Here is a 15,882-nt window from a genome sequence, read left to right on the forward strand (position 1 = left end):
ATTATAATAGGAATGCATTATTTCTCACCGGTACTTGAAAACATGTGAATAAAACTGTAAATACATTATGCTCCATATATACACATCATGCTACAGTAGAAACAACTACATGATATAAAGACAATAAGGCACTCACTTTGATAGGAATGCACACATGTCCAAAGTTATTATTTGTAAGGGAAACAATGGAGGCAATGCGAGCACCAGCCAGAAAATGTACCAATTCGTGCAAGACTACGCAAATATCTGCATTCTTGATGTGTGGAAAAAATGGGGAAGGGCTCTGCTCGAAGAGGGAGGTTTGTCCGGCTCAGTAAAACTTCAAACAAATTGTCCGCAACACTGAAATGGGCTATTTCTATGTGAATTAATGAGGAGGCGGAACACAACTCAATTCAAACTGTTGTTAGAAAATACAACTTGTTAGAAAATCATTTGAAATTGACAAGTTGAAACATAGCCTATAAATAATTAGCTGGCAGCACGTGTTAACTGTCCTGTTGCGTAATAATCACATTTTGGAACAGTGAGTGCATTCTGAAATCGTGTGCATAAAACAACTCACGCTGGGGCAACCGTTAAGATACTTGGAACTCAAAAGGTTAACAATAATAATAATAATAATAATAATTATTATTATTATTATTATTATTATTATTATTATTATTATTATTAGTGTGGGTGCTTATATTTGTCTTGTTACACACAAGTATAATGGAAATGTGATTTTAGCATATCCAAACTCCCCATGGCACAGCAGCAGGGAGTGGCCAGGGTCGCCATTGTTCAGCACCCCTGGAGCAATTAGGGTTAAGTGCCTTGCTCAAGATTTAGGGTTAAGTGCATTTCCAGCTTTGTCATCTCCATAGCGCCGGCCCTGTACCGACAAACCACAATATGACATTTGTCAACCAGTCTATTGCCTTTTACTGTACACCTAGTGCCAATGTTAGAAGATTGGGTAAAATAAAACAGACATGGTCACAGGAGCGTCTAGCTAGCACAATCAGTGCAGTGATGAGGTATAGGCTACATCATATTCAGTTTATCTTTTGTGTTACCAGAGAAACATACATAAAGGACTACTAAACAGATGGTCCACAGATTGAATAGTTGATCATAAAAGTACAAAAATGTAAAGATGGTGCACTTTTGATGAGCTTGCAGCGAGATGAGATGATGTTTTCCACAAATTAGTCTTAATGTACCTGTAAGGTTGTCCAATTTTTTTTTTTCTGTTCCTACACTTAAAAACATTGTTCCTCCAATTATCTTTTAAGAACGATATCAGGAGTATTTGGATTTATTCCATTGAGTAGCCTTGTTCTCCTTTATTACACTTTATTGTGTAATATCCAAGATGGCGTAGCAGTGCAGACGTGGTTTGTCATTTCTTTTCAATCTCTTTTCCATTTTTAAATTAAATATACCTTCCGTTAACCCACCTCACCCAATGTGATACGGATCTGCAATTTTTTTTAGACCTTATAGCCAGAACCTCCATCAGGAGCTAGCCATCAGAAGCTAACCAGCTACTAGCTATTTAGTCATTGTCAGCCACTGCCAGCCACCTGCCGTTTTTTAGCCTGGATAATACTTGCCAGCCTGCCAGTATCAGACTGCTTTCTCCACTACAATGCCGGATTCCTGCCATAAGCCCTGGACCATTACTCCTGATCATCACAGCTAGCTAGCTACCTGCTACCGAGTGACCCAGCCCCAAAGCTAGCTCTGAGCCAGGCCCACCTCCCAGCCTACTCAGTGATCACTCGGCTACACAGCTGATGCCTCGCGGACTCTACCCCAAAACGGCTAGAATCCACTACTCCACTGGATCCTTGCCGTAAGCTCTGCATCGGATCATCGCTGTTAGCTAGCTGCCACCGATTGGCTATAGTGGCTAACGCTCCTGCCCCAAAGCTAGCAAACAAAATTACTACAACTACAATACCTCTTTCGCCATCTGGCCTGGACCCTTTGTCGACACGGCGCCCCACTGTACCACCACAACTGGTCTGCCGACAGAACTCCATCCGCTGTGCCATCAACCGGCCTTTGCCGGACGTCGGAGCAGACGCTTCTACTAACACCGGCCTTCTAACTTTAAACGCTGTGTCTCCCGCGTGCTAGCGTAGTAATGACTACCCCGCGGCTTACCTGTTCCATCTATTGCTGTTCACTTGGCTACATAACTGCATAGCTGATGCCTGCTGGACTGTTCATTAATCACAGTACTCCATTTTGTTTATTTTTTGGGGTTTATCTGTCGGCCACAGCCCCAAACTCAGGCCCTGCGTGTAGTTAACCGGCCCTCCCTGCCCATTATTCATCGCCATTTTACCTGTAGTGGCTGTCTTAGCTGATTAGCTGTTGTTGTCTTACCCGTTGTCATACCTCTCCCAATCAACTCCTGTGATTGCTTTATGCCTCGCTTTATGTCTCTCTCAAATGTCAATATGCCTTGTATACTGTTGTTTAGGATAGTTATCATTGTTTTAGTTTACTGCGGAGCCCCTAGTCCCACTCAACATACCTCAGACATCTCCTTTGTCCCAACTCCCACACATGCGGTGACCTCACACAGCATAACTAGCGCATCCAGAGATGCAACCTCTCTTATCATCACCCAGTGCCTGGGTAGTAAAACACCCCACCATACCCGTCTGTACATTATGCCCTGAATCTATTCTACCACGTCCAGAAATCCGCTCCTTTTATTCTCTGTCCCAAACGCACTAGATGACCGGTTTTGATAGCCTTTAGCTGTACCCTCATCCTACTCCCCCTCTGTTCCTCGGGTGATGTGGAGGTTAACCCAGACCCTGCGTGTCCCCAGGAACTCTCAATTGTTGTCTTCTGTAACTGAAAAAGCCTTGGTTTCATGCATGTTAATATCAGAAGCCTTCTTCCTAAATTTGTTTTACTCACTGCTTTAGCACACTCCACCAACCCTGATATCCTTGCCGTGTCTGAATTCCAGTTTAGGAAGGCCACCAAAAATTCTGAGATTTCCATACCCAACTACAACATTTTCCGTCAATATCGCAACTCTTCCCCCTTTGGCAGTTCTATCAACTCCAGAGATAGCGTGCAAAGTTCTGTCATACTTTCCAGGTCTATGCCCAAACAGTTCGAGCTTCTAATTTTAAAAATGAATCTCTCCAGAAATAAATCTCTCACTGTTGCTGCCTGTTATAGACCCCACTCTGCTCCCAGCTGTACCCTGGACACTATATGTGAATTGATTGCCCCCCATTTATCTTCAGAGTTCATTCTGTTAGGTGACGTAAACTGAGATATGCTTAACACCCCGGCAGTTCTACAATCTAAACTAGACGCCCTCAATCTCACACAAATTATCAAGGAACCCACCAGGTACAACCCCAAATCTGTAAACATGGTCACCCTCCTGACCAACTTGCCCTCTAAATACACCTCTGCTGTCTTCAACCCGGATCTCAGCAATCACTGCCTCACAATCTTAAAAAAGCATGCCCCAATCAAAAAATGTAGAACTAAGAACAGATATAGCCCCTGATTCACTCGACTTGACTGCCATTGACCAGCACAAAAACATCCTGTGGCGTTAGCATCGAATAGCCCCCGTGATATGCAACTTCTCAGAAAAGTCAGGAACCAATATACACAGTCAGACAGGAAAGCAAAGACTAGATTTTTCATACAGAAATTTGCATCCTGTAGCACTAGTTCCAAAAGGATTTGTCCACTGTAAAGTCCATTTAGAATAAGAGCACCTCCTTCCAGTTGCCCACTGCACTGAGGCTAAGAAACTAAATAAATCAAATCAAAGTTAATTTGTTACGTGCGCCAAATACAGCAGGTGAAGGAAGACCTTACAGTGAAATGCTTACTTACAGGCTCTAACCAATAGTGCAAAAATATATTAGATTGAATCTAGGATAGGATTGAGAATTTCAAAAAGCATTTTTCTACGGTCGGCCAAGCTTTCCACCTGGCTACCCCTACCCAAGTCCCCCCCCCCCCGCTTCTCCTTCACCCAAATCCAGATAGCTGACATTCTAAAAGAGCTGCAAAATCTGGACCCCTACAAATCAGCTGGGCTAGACAATCTGGACCCTCTCCAATATTATCAGCCGAAATTGTTGCAACCCCTATTACTAGCCTGTTCAACCTCTCTTTCGTATCTCTGAGATCCCTAAAGATTGGAAAGCTGCCGCGGTCATCCCCCTCTTCAAAGGGGGAGACACTCTAGACCCAAACTGTTAGGGACCTAAATCCATCCTACCCTACCTTTCTAAAGTCTTTGAAAGCCAAGTTAACAAACAGATCACTGACCATTTCAAATCCCACCCTTCTCCTCTATGCAATCTGGTTTCAGAGCTGGTCATGGGTGCACCTCAGCCACGCTCAAGGTCCTAAGCGATATCATAACCGCCATTGATAAAAGACAGTACTGTGCAGCCATCTTCAATGACCTGGCCAAGGCTTCTGACTCTGTCAATCACCGCATTCTTATTGTCGGACTCAATAGCCTTGGTTTCTCAAATGACTGCCTTGCTTGGTTCACCAACTACTTCTCAGACAGAGTTCAGTGTGTCAAATCAGAGGGCCTGTTGTCCCGACCTCTGCCAGTCTCTATGGGGGTCCCACAGGGTTCAGATCTCGGGCCGACTCTTTTCTCTGTACATATCAATGTTGTCGCTCTTGCTGCTGGTGATTCTCTGATCCACCTCTACGCAGACGACACCATTCTGTATACATCTGGCCCTTATTTGGACACTGTGTTAACAAACCTCTAAACGAGCTTCAAAGCCATACAACACTCCTTCCGTGGACTCCAACTGCTCTTAAATGCTAGTATAACTAAATGCATGCTCTTCACCCACCCGCCCGACTTGCATCACTACTCTGGACGGTTCTGACTTAGGTATTTGTAGTTGTTCACATATTCTAAGTGTCTGGTTAGACTGTAAACTCTCCTTCCAAACTCACATTAAGCATCTCCAATCCAAAATTAAATCTAGAACTGGCTTCCTATTTCACAACAAACCTCCTTCACTCATACCCTTGTAAAACGGACCATCCTACCGATCCTTGACTTTGGCAATGTCATTTACAAAATAGCCTCCAACACTACTCAGCAAATTGGATGTAGTCTATCACAGTGCCAATCGTTTTGTCACTAAAACCCCATATACTACCCACCACTGTGACCTGTATGCTCTCGTTGGCTGACACTCGCTACATATCCGTCGCCAAACCCACTGGCTCCAGGTCATCTATAAGTCTTTGCTAGCAACTCCTACCTGTAGCACACGCTCCAGCAGGTATACTTCACTGGTCATCCCCAAAGCCAACATCTCCTTTGGCCACCTTTCCTTCCAGTTCTCTGCTGCCAATGACTGGAACGAATTGCAAGTCACTGAAGCTGGAGTCTTATACCTCCCTCACTAACTATAAGCATCAGCTGCCAGAGCTGCTTATCGATCACTGCACCTGTACACAGCTCATCTGTAAATAGCCCACCCAACTACCTTATCCCCATATTGCTTTTGTTTTTTTTGAACCCCAGTATCTCTACTTGCACATCATCTGCACATCTATCACTCCAGTGTTAATGCTAAATTGTAATTATTTCATCACTATGGCCTATTTATTGCCTTACCTCCCTAATCTTACTACATTTGCACACACTGTATATCGGTTTTTCTATTGTGTTGTTGACTGTATGTTCAAATGTGTAACTGTGTTGTATTTGTCACACTGCTTTGCTTTATATTGGCCAGGTAGCAGTTGTAAATGAGAACTTGTTCTCAACTGGCCTACCTGGTTAAATAAAGGTGAAATAAATAAAATAGTAAAATATGCGTAAGTGTAATGTACTTGAATTAATCCATGCCAGTGTGTTGTGTAATGTTGCCACTTATGAATTACAATTGTAAAAGCAAAATAGCGTAGATCCTATTATCCTCATTGTGCAATAGTTATTCAGCTACTGAGGAAAATATCAGTTCAATATAAAAGTGCTCCTTTATTAAACCAATGTGTTTCGGCATTAAAGCATTCATCATGGTGCATGTGTACAGGCAGAACAGGCCAAGTGTATAGTTCCCATTCTAAATGGGCATCTGCCCGCATCACAGTCCAACAGGCCAAAACCAAGCGACAGTGCTCCATGAAGAAGCAAGCCCATCTTTCAGCCTGATCTAGCGTCCCCCGTCCCTACTCATCACCATGGGCTACAGTAGATTAGTCCATACAAAGTGCAACATTTTCTGTCCGAGCCATAATCATGACTTCCATTCCCTGTTCTCGCTCTGTTTCCAGCTGAAAACCCAATGAAACATGAATTGAAAGGAATTTAACTAAATCGCCTAACTAACCATCTGGCATAGCAGGGGTGTGAAGAATGTCTTAGAAGGACAAGGACATTCTTCTGAATGGGATATCTAGTCAAAGACAGAGTAAGAAGAGGGGCAGAAACTGCTTCTCCAATAGAAATCCCCGATCAAGCTTGTAGGCAATGTCATGGTGACTTTGGCTAGCTAACTTCATGGGTAGGAACACATCACCGGGTCTAACATTCGTCTTGTGCAGGCCGTCAAATCAAAGGCACTCCTTCGATATATAGTTGTTTTTGACGAAAATGAAAACGTGTCAGTTCGTCACTTTCACAAAATTAGAGTAATAACATGTTCAACTACTTAAGACATTGGCTCAAATCTAGGATGTCCTTTTAGAAACTTTATGGTCAAGTCTCGAGACGAGTCTAGTCCATTGAGGTAGCATGATGGTGGACCAGACACAAGCATGGACTTGTCAGAATCAGGTATGTGCCACTTCTGTCAACCTAACTAACATTTCCATTCTCGTTTCACTAAGTTTTCTATCCTAATTTCAGGAAACTAGGCGTATGCCGCGGGTCACTACGTCACAGGAGAAAGAAACAAAGAACATTTGAACGTAAAATGTATTTATTTTCCTTCTGGAACATGTGAACTTTCATGTGCCTTAATTACAGACTTGTATGCCATCTGTAACTACGAATATATATTTTTTTAAATTACGGGCCTAGTTGGTTTAGCCACAGAAATGCAGAAACCTTTCCACTAGCCATGATTGGCTGAGATAATGAGTGGGCTGGACATGCCGAGAGATGAGTTTGGATTGGTCTGCCATATAGCACGCTTCTGTCTATTTGAGCTGGTCAGTATGTGTAGGTAATCCCGTCTAACGCAGCTTTTTTTTATTTTTAGAACTACATAAGTGTTGCTCTCCACTTTCTGGAGGACCGAGTTTTGAAATCAGTGAAATTTGAGTATGATAGCTAAGGAGAAAACACCTGTCTCCGGAATACATCTTCAAACTAAGGGCAACCATTGCATCCGAGACAGTGAGAGACGTCCATCCATGATGTACACTACCGTTCAAATGTTTGGGCTCACTTAGAAATGTACTTGTTTTTTTAACCACTTAACCTCTTGAAAAAAAGTTCCCGTTTTAAACGGGATATTTTGTCACGACAAGATGCTCGACTATGCATATAATTGACAGCTTTGGATAGAAAACACTGACATTTCCAAAACTGCAAAGATATTGTCTGTGAGTGCAACAGAACTGATGTTACAGGCGAAACCCAGATAAAAATCCAATCAGGAAGTGCCCCATAATTTGAAAGCCCTGCATGCCAATGACTCCTTATATGGCTGTGAATGGGCTACGAATGAACTTACGTTTTCCCCAAGGTGTCTACAGCATTGTGACGTCTTTTTACGCATTTATGTTGAAGAATAGCCGTAAGGGACCACATTGAGCAAGTGGTCACATGATGGCTCCCGCAGAAAATCTTGCGTAAAGTACAGAAGTAGCCATTATTCCAATCGCTTCTAATGAGAAACCAATTGTCCCGGTGGATATATTATCGAATAGATATGTGAAAAACACCTTGAGGGTGATTCTAAACAACGTTTGCCATGTTTCTGTCGATATTATGGAGCTAATTTTGAAAAAAAGTTTGGCGTTGTAGTGACCGCATTTTCTGGTCGATTTCTCAGCCAAACGTGAAGAACAAACAGGAGCTATTTCGCCTACAAAAATAATATTTTTGGAAAAAATGAACTTTTGCTATCTAACTGGGAGTCTCGTGAGTGAAAACATCCGAAGTTCTTCAAAGGTAAATGATTTAATTTGATTGCTTTTCTTATTTCGTGAAAATGTTGCCTGCTGCTAGCTGCCTTATGCTATGCTAGGCTATGATACACAAATGCTTGTCTAGCGTTGGCTGTAAAGCATATTTTGAAAATCTGAGATGACAGTGTGATTAACAAAAGGCTAAGCTGTGTCTCAATATATTTAATTTGTGATTTTCACGAATAGGAATATTTTCTAGGGATATTTATGTCGGCTGCGTTATGCTAATTAGTTTCAGGCGATGATTACGCACCCGGATCCGGGAAGGGTAGTATCAATTAAGGTATAGGGGGCAGCATTTTCACTTTTGGATAAATAGCGTGCCCAATTTCAACATCCTGCTACTCATGCCAGGAATATATGATATGCATATGATTATTAGATGTGGATAGAAAACACTCTGAAGTTTCTAAAACTGTTTCAATCATGTCTGTGACTATAACAGAACTTATGTAGCAGGCAAAACCCAGAGGACTAACTGTTCAGAATATTTTTTATTTTTTGCCTCTGACCGTTCCCTCTGGTGTCTTTGCCAAGGGATATTTGATAGGGACCATTTTACAGTTCCTACCACTTCCACTGGATGTCACCAGTCTTTGGAATTTGGTTGAGGTTATTCATTTGGTTGAGGTTATTCAATAGGTTACCCTATTGAGAGTTGCGCAAGACGTAAAAAGGAGCATGGTTTGTTTACTTGCTGTATTGAACACAGATAGCCCCGTCTACAATTTGATCGATTATTAACGTTTAAAAATACCTAAAGTTGTATTACAAAAGTAGTTTGAAATATTTTGGCAAAGTTTATAGGCAACTTTTGAAATGTTTTGTAGTGACGTTCTGTTTTTGTAAGCTGTTTTTTTCTGGATCAAACGCGCTTTATAAAATGGACATTTTGGGTATATATGGACGGAATTAATCAAAAATAATTGTGATGTTTATGGGACATATTGGAGTGCCAACAAAAGAAGCTCATCAAAGGTAATGCATGTTTTATATTTTATTTCAGCGTTTTGTGTAGCACCTGCAGGTTTGAAATATGCTACCCTCTTTATTGACATAGTGCTATCATCAGATAATAGCTTCTTAATGCTTTCACCGAAAAGCTTTTTAAAATCTGACATGTTGGCTGGATTCACAACGAGTGTAGCTTTAATTGAGTATCTTACATGTGTGATTTAATGAATGTTTGATTTTATATCATTATTTGAATTTGCCGCGCTGCATTTTCCCTGTTTTTTTCCCCAAGTGGGACGCAAGCGTCCCCTATACCATAAGAAGTATTAAAGAAAAGCACATTACAATAACATCAAATTGATCAGAAATACAATGTAGACATTGTTAATGTTGTAAATGACTACTATAGCTGGAAACGGCAGATTTTTTATGGAATATCGACATAGGCATTATCAGCAACCATCACTCCTGTGTTCCAATGGCAATTCTGTTAGCACAGCCGAAAACTGTTGTGCTGATTAAAGAAGCATTCAAACTGGCCTTCTTTAGACTAGTTGAGTATCTGGAACATCAGCATATGTGGGTTCGATTACAGGCTCAAAATGGCAAGAAACAAACAACTGTCTTCTAAAACTTGTCAGTCTATTCTTGTTCTGAGAAATGAAGGCTATTCCATGCGAGAAATTGCCAAGAAACTGAAGATATCGTACAAGGCTGTGTACTACTCCCTTCACAGAACAGCGCAAACCGACTAACCCGAAATGAAAGAGGAGCGGGAGGCCGCTGTGCACAACTGAGCAAGAGGACAAGTACATTAGAGTGTCTAGTTTGAGAAACAGATGCCTCAAGTCCTCAACTGGCAGCTTCATTAAATAGTACCCGCAAAACACCGGTCTCAATGTCAATAGTGAAGAGGTCGACTCCGGGAATGCTTTTCTTCTAGGTAGAGTTCCTCTGTCCAGTGTCTGTGTTCTTTTGCCCATCTTAATCTTTTACTGTTATTGGGCAATCTGAGATATGTTTTTTTCTTTGCAACTCTGCCTTGAAGGCCACACTTAAGAGGATATGAATGATGCTGAATGGGTGTAGACAAAGAATAGCTCTCCAGTAGGTTCTAAAACATTCAAAGGCCATTTTCTCAAAAATGAAGTTACAAGTTCATCAACTTTCAAAGCAGAATTACTTTCCCATTGTTCCTCAAATGCAGTGTATGATATACCATTTTGTAGCGCTGTGTCTCTGCTTTTATCCAATGTAAAAAAAAACACAATTTCAAATTTTGCTACATAAGACCGAATCAAGGCGGTCGGTCACATAATAATCCAGGAGTTACAGTAACTGGATGTGAGATTGATGAATAAAATGCAAGAGGCATTGCATTGTTGTGTAATGTTGTCAGTTACTAATTTTAATTCAATAAGTGAAATTGTTAAGGTGTGGCCACTTTCCTATTTATCTCATTGTACAATATTTATTCAGCCACTGAGGTAAATTCATGATTTTGGTTAATATTCTTTTGAAGAAACAACTCTGTAAATAAGCAGTATCATGGGAATTCCAGCAGCCACTAACCCATCTCAACTTGTTGGTGTGATCATCTGCTCAGGATAAAAAATTGCGGGCATGCCAGAGACAACATTATGATGTTTTAAATCTACTTTCCTGCTATTCTACACATTTTGCCATGGGGCAAAGATAAAGATTTACAGTTTAAAAGCTAATTTCCTACAATTGTGCACATTTTGCCATGGCTTATGCAGTGTTCTTATGCTAAGTCACTCAAACATTATAACAAAATCAATGGGCCATGACATGACACTTTTGGAATGTTAGATTCTCCAGGACTGTCTAGTTTTTAATTTGGTGGTTGTTAGTTCTCAAAGATAAATACAGCACTCCAATATCTAGATCTGGTTTTAGTTGTTTAAGTTTACATTGAAAATATGTTTTGTCATTCTGAAATAAAAATATATATATTTTCTGGGGTGGCGGCAACAATTTAAATTGTTTAAACAATTTACATGAACAAAAAGGGGAAACACTGCACATTGATTCTATTGGAGAATGGAGGGACTTGGAGCTGTCATAGTCAGATAACACACTTGATTAAAGGCTGATCCTTCACCTTGTTTGGTAAGGAATGGGACTATCGTTCAAGGAACCATCTGTATATCATCTACGAAATGACCATTGAACTGTAGGACATATTGCAAACTGTGGCTTTAAAACAAATAGCATCTATCATTACAGAATGGGTCTTCAAATAGGCCTATCGCCATGGTTTAGAATGAAATCCTGCCATTATCAAGGCCCTCACGAACCAGCACCTCAGGCCCTGAGGACCCTAGGGCTAATGAACAGAGTTCTGTGTGTGGCCTGGGTTCAACATCGAACATGGACAACTCAGTGAGAAATGAGCAGAGACCAAGAGACTATACTCATTGTATGGTAACGCGTGTGATGCGTCAGACACATAGGTCTGACTCATCCTTCAATTCCATCTGTGAAGGAACTTAGGATCATAAATATCGACCCACACACTATGGCAACTCAAGGCAGAATTGAGCTGAGTGGCAGTGCTATTCCTGATTTTTATATTTCAAGGTTGCTGAAGACATTTGTTTACAACGTAATATGCGTGTAAAGACACAAGACAACAATGCAGGTCAAAAAGATACAAACCTGTTTGTCCTTATTTTGTATCTTCATGTTTCTCTTCACCGTCGCCGCATCTATGACACAGAAATATATTTCTTTATTAAAGTGAAAAACAAAACACACTAACCTTAATAGGACCTGGTCAAATTATTTGCAAAGGGGCTGGGGGGTATTTCTAGTTGACTAGTCCTGTAGAAAGTTATTCTGCATAAAAGATCATTGATATTAGTAATCTTAAAATGTAAATGAAACACAGCTGAAGGTAAAATACAATAAACAGGTGACCATTGGTTTGTCACATTTCTCCATCGATAGATTTGTGTTACACTACACCAGGCCTTTTTTTGTGAGACATTAAATCTAGGCCTCCATGATTGGGCACCATGAATAATTACAATGTAATTACTGCAAGTCTGACTCATGTGTCAACTAGTCTAGGCTATATGTGAAATAAAATGTGCAACTGAAGTTAGACACTTGTAAATTACAGCACAACACTTTGAAAGTAGTGAGCCAAACTAGGAAACAAACTACCGGATTAAAATAACCACCAAATGCACTATTGCTTTCTAAATTTAGTTTGCCCTAAACTAAAATCAGACAAAAACGTATTCGCTCATAGCGAGCTCTTATTTGGGGATAGCTTTTTTGTTTATAAGTTTACAAAAGGAACCTTAAGTGGTGCAGGGGGCTATTTTACCCGTGCAACCAGGGTCTTTGTTTTCTGTTGCACAGAGTCGCACCTGGTGAAGATCGCCTACAAAAAATTCCATAGGAATAATTTACCTACCGTTGGGAACGTGCCTTTAATGGTAAGGACTTGTGCTGGCTATCATTAAGTAGTAGCCTATAGAACAGAATTGCTACAAGTTGGCTGGCAAATTGGTCGTTCTTATATGATTAAGACCGCGTTAATCATCCAAACATCTCCGCAAAAAAAAAAAAAAACACTACATCGGCGGGAACCGTGTCCTATTTATATTAGCAATCTATCGAGCTAGCCAGTCTGCTAACTCTAATGTCACTGCAATGATGTTATATATTCCAGTCCTTACACGTGTTAACACCCCCTTAAACTCCTCGCAGGGACACCGCCGCTACCCCTCAATAAGACCTCACCTACCCGGGCAACACTCACCAGTCAGGCCATCAGCTGCCGAACACTGGATTTTACCCCCGCATTTATTTCCAAGGACACAAAACGCCATGACAGTTTAGAAAAATGCATACAAAATTTGAGGGGGGGTGGGAGACGGCGGAAAAAAAACTCCGTACAATTTCTTAATCCTCTTAAAGCACAAGAGCAGAGGAGTTCATTCATGAGGGATGCACGAGTTCGAGACTCCCCAACCATACCACAACACAAGACCCAGCAATACAACACAGAGTAAAAAAAATAAAAAGTTAAAAAACCTACTTACCTAAAATGGCTACTGCTGCAGCCAAAATACAAACAGCTATTATTTGGTGAAGTTTAGCACTGGCCGCCTGCTACAACAGCCTAACCTTAATTGGACCCGTAACATTCTATTTTTCATTGGCTGCACCATAGCGCAGCTGGGTCGATGGATATTTCCATTGGTTCTCCAGCTGTCAAACAAGGAGTGCCGTCTACGTTTGTCTGAGAGCTACATATTGCATATCTTTGCTATTTGGGATCACTGGGACGTCCATACCACCATATAAATTGAAATTGTAAATGTTTAGGGTTATGGCTAGGTTATGTTTAAGGTAAGGGTAGGGGGATTTAGGATATGGACGTCCCAATGACCTACTATAGCACTAACCCATATTGCAAGCACCATTGTGCACTTTTAGTTATTTGCGTTGATGTGCACCCTTTATGTGATTGGTTGTATAGTAGTAATTCGCTTACCATAAAACCGCACGAAAACCTCCTTTTTCGGCCATGAAAGTCACTCGGTTTTCGGTCCTTCGTTTAACGCGTTTTTTTTCGTGGTCTCAATCTAATGGTTTCATTGCTGTACGGCTCTCCGGTGGTTTTATATTTCTTCTTCCTTGCATTCACCAATCATGGTGCTTTCGTTGAAGGAAAAAAAAATGTAACATTCCACGTCTTTGCTCATGTTTAATTTCCCGGATGTGAAATTTCCTGGATTATAACGCGTTGGCATTCTTCAGTATTTAATCAGCAAAATGTATTTTGTCCGTCAACTGCTGTGAAGTCTTCAGAGTTAGTGACACATTTTGTGATTCCCCATATGGGGTGGTTGTAGATTGCTGTGAGTTAAACCTACAAGTATCATTCAGTCATAACACTTTGTTTTGAAACATGTTTGTATAGGGACAAATGTATGGTGAGGTGTCCTGGTTTACCTGGCTAATGCTCAGGTAGGTCACTGTCTAGTTTCTTAGCCTCCCCTTGCTGTAGGCTAGGGTTTACTGTACAAGGGATATATTCAGTGGCTTGGACAGTTCACCTCGATTATTGTCTGTCACTTTCTCTTGGCCATGCTATAGAGTCAGGTGAATAAACCAGTTGAATACAATGAATAAACCAGGTGAGTCGGGTGAGGTAAGATTATTTATTGCCCATGCCTCTCTCGACATCAGGTGGATAGTAAATTTAAGTCTGTAGTCCTATTCCCGCTTTCATTCTCCATTCTACTGGTATCCAGTAGCAAGCCCCCCCTCCCCACATATATATATATATATATATATATATATACATATTACAACCTACATGTTGTGATAATTGCGTTGTATGTGCTATAACCTGTTAATTTATATGCCTTGCAACCGTGATATATAGGCTTACAGGTCAAGACAATAAGAAGACACAGTGACAGGATCAATTCAACCACACCTTTGTTTAATCACAAAACCGGATAGTAACCACTGTCCAGTGATGTCTACAAAGGACATTGCATGTACAGTAACAGACAGTTACAAGACCTACAGCATGATCAAGCAAGTTAATGTTTCTGACATCTTCGGACCACTAAAGAACTTTTGATTTAGAAACACACAGAGTTACCACAAGTCGCAAAGAAAACAGGAGCTGCCTCCACTATTCCAGCATAATTTTAATTTCAACATTTCAATATAGTCCAATCAACGTAAACTAAATATGATGTGGCTGCCCATGGTTCCTCTTTCTGTGTGAGCGCGTTCGTGCAAGTAGAAAAACATGTTGACTCACCCTACTTGTAGAGAAATGCCATCCTCCTCTCTTTCATGTTGACGAAACGGTCTATCACTCTGTCATACAGTACACTCTTTTATTTGTTGCTGTCCTAAGCTAGCTGGCTAAAATGCTTGCTCGTTAGCCTAACTTCCATTCATGATCAACTTTAGCCAGTTAACATTAGCCTTCTACATCTAGCTACATATTGAACTTCCATCATCTCAGGCCAGGGGCACAACAATGTATTAATTATCGGTTGGATCTGAACCACATGTCCAAATCTCTATCTCCATCCATGGATAATTTAGGAAAGGGACAATTTTAGCTAGCTGCCTAGCTAGCCACTGGAGGACAACAGCACAATGAGATGCAACAATTTAAGTTTTTCTGTCAATGACGTGTGCTCTCAATGGGATTTGATAGGAGTGATGTCAATGCCAAGCTGGCTTCCCTTGACACTTTTTTTTGATGCACCAGGACCATTCACAGTTGAGGTTGCTAAGTTTAGCTCAATGCTGATTGACACATTTTTTATACTTTTTTTGTCAAGGAAGGCCAGATGCTCGCTGACTTCCCTTGCCTTCATGAAGGAAAATTATGAAACAGAGAGACTAAAGATACATTATTATTTTTTATTTTTGTTTTCAATTTTTTGGGGAAGCCCGGTTCCCCTTGGCATCCATGATCCAGCCACTGCTGATATCCCAAATCCTGGTACTGTAGCACATGACTAACTTCCTCTGGGATTCAATCAATCAAGCACCACATGCACCATTGGTACCAGGTTAACAATTGTGCTGAATTCTAGGCCTATATGAAAGTATCCATTGTTAATGCATAACCACCTACTAACTAGATAAACTAAGTGGAAACAGTAGGCCTGTAAAATGAAGTGCTATACCAACCTCCCCACCCACTCACTTATTATTGATATCTACTTACCGCATTGA

At 40.9% G+C, this 15,882-nt stretch overlaps 1 protein-coding gene across 2 annotated transcripts in view; it reads right to left on the bottom strand.

The window, feature by feature from the left end:
• Nucleotides 1-12,996, bottom strand: part of LOC139370694 (chromodomain helicase DNA binding protein 6) — a 106,299-nt gene extending 93,303 nt beyond the window's left edge. For both annotated transcript variants that reach the window (XM_071110324.1, XM_071110323.1), the window contains exons 1-2: nt 12,923-12,996; nt 11,809-11,858 (exon numbers count right to left, since the gene is read on the bottom strand). In XM_071110324.1, the coding sequence (XP_070966425.1) occupies nt 11,809-11,858; nt 12,923-12,992 (120 nt within the window). In that variant the 5' untranslated portion in view covers nt 12,993-12,996. The remainder of the gene's footprint in view (nt 1-11,808; nt 11,859-12,922) is intronic.
• Nucleotides 12,997-15,882: the final 2,886 nt, after the last annotated feature.

The sequence above is a fragment of the Oncorhynchus clarkii genome, chromosome 17 (assembly GCF_045791955.1).
Source record: "Oncorhynchus clarkii lewisi isolate Uvic-CL-2024 chromosome 17, UVic_Ocla_1.0, whole genome shotgun sequence".
Classification (NCBI taxonomy): Eukaryota; Metazoa; Chordata; class Actinopteri; order Salmoniformes; family Salmonidae; genus Oncorhynchus; species Oncorhynchus clarkii.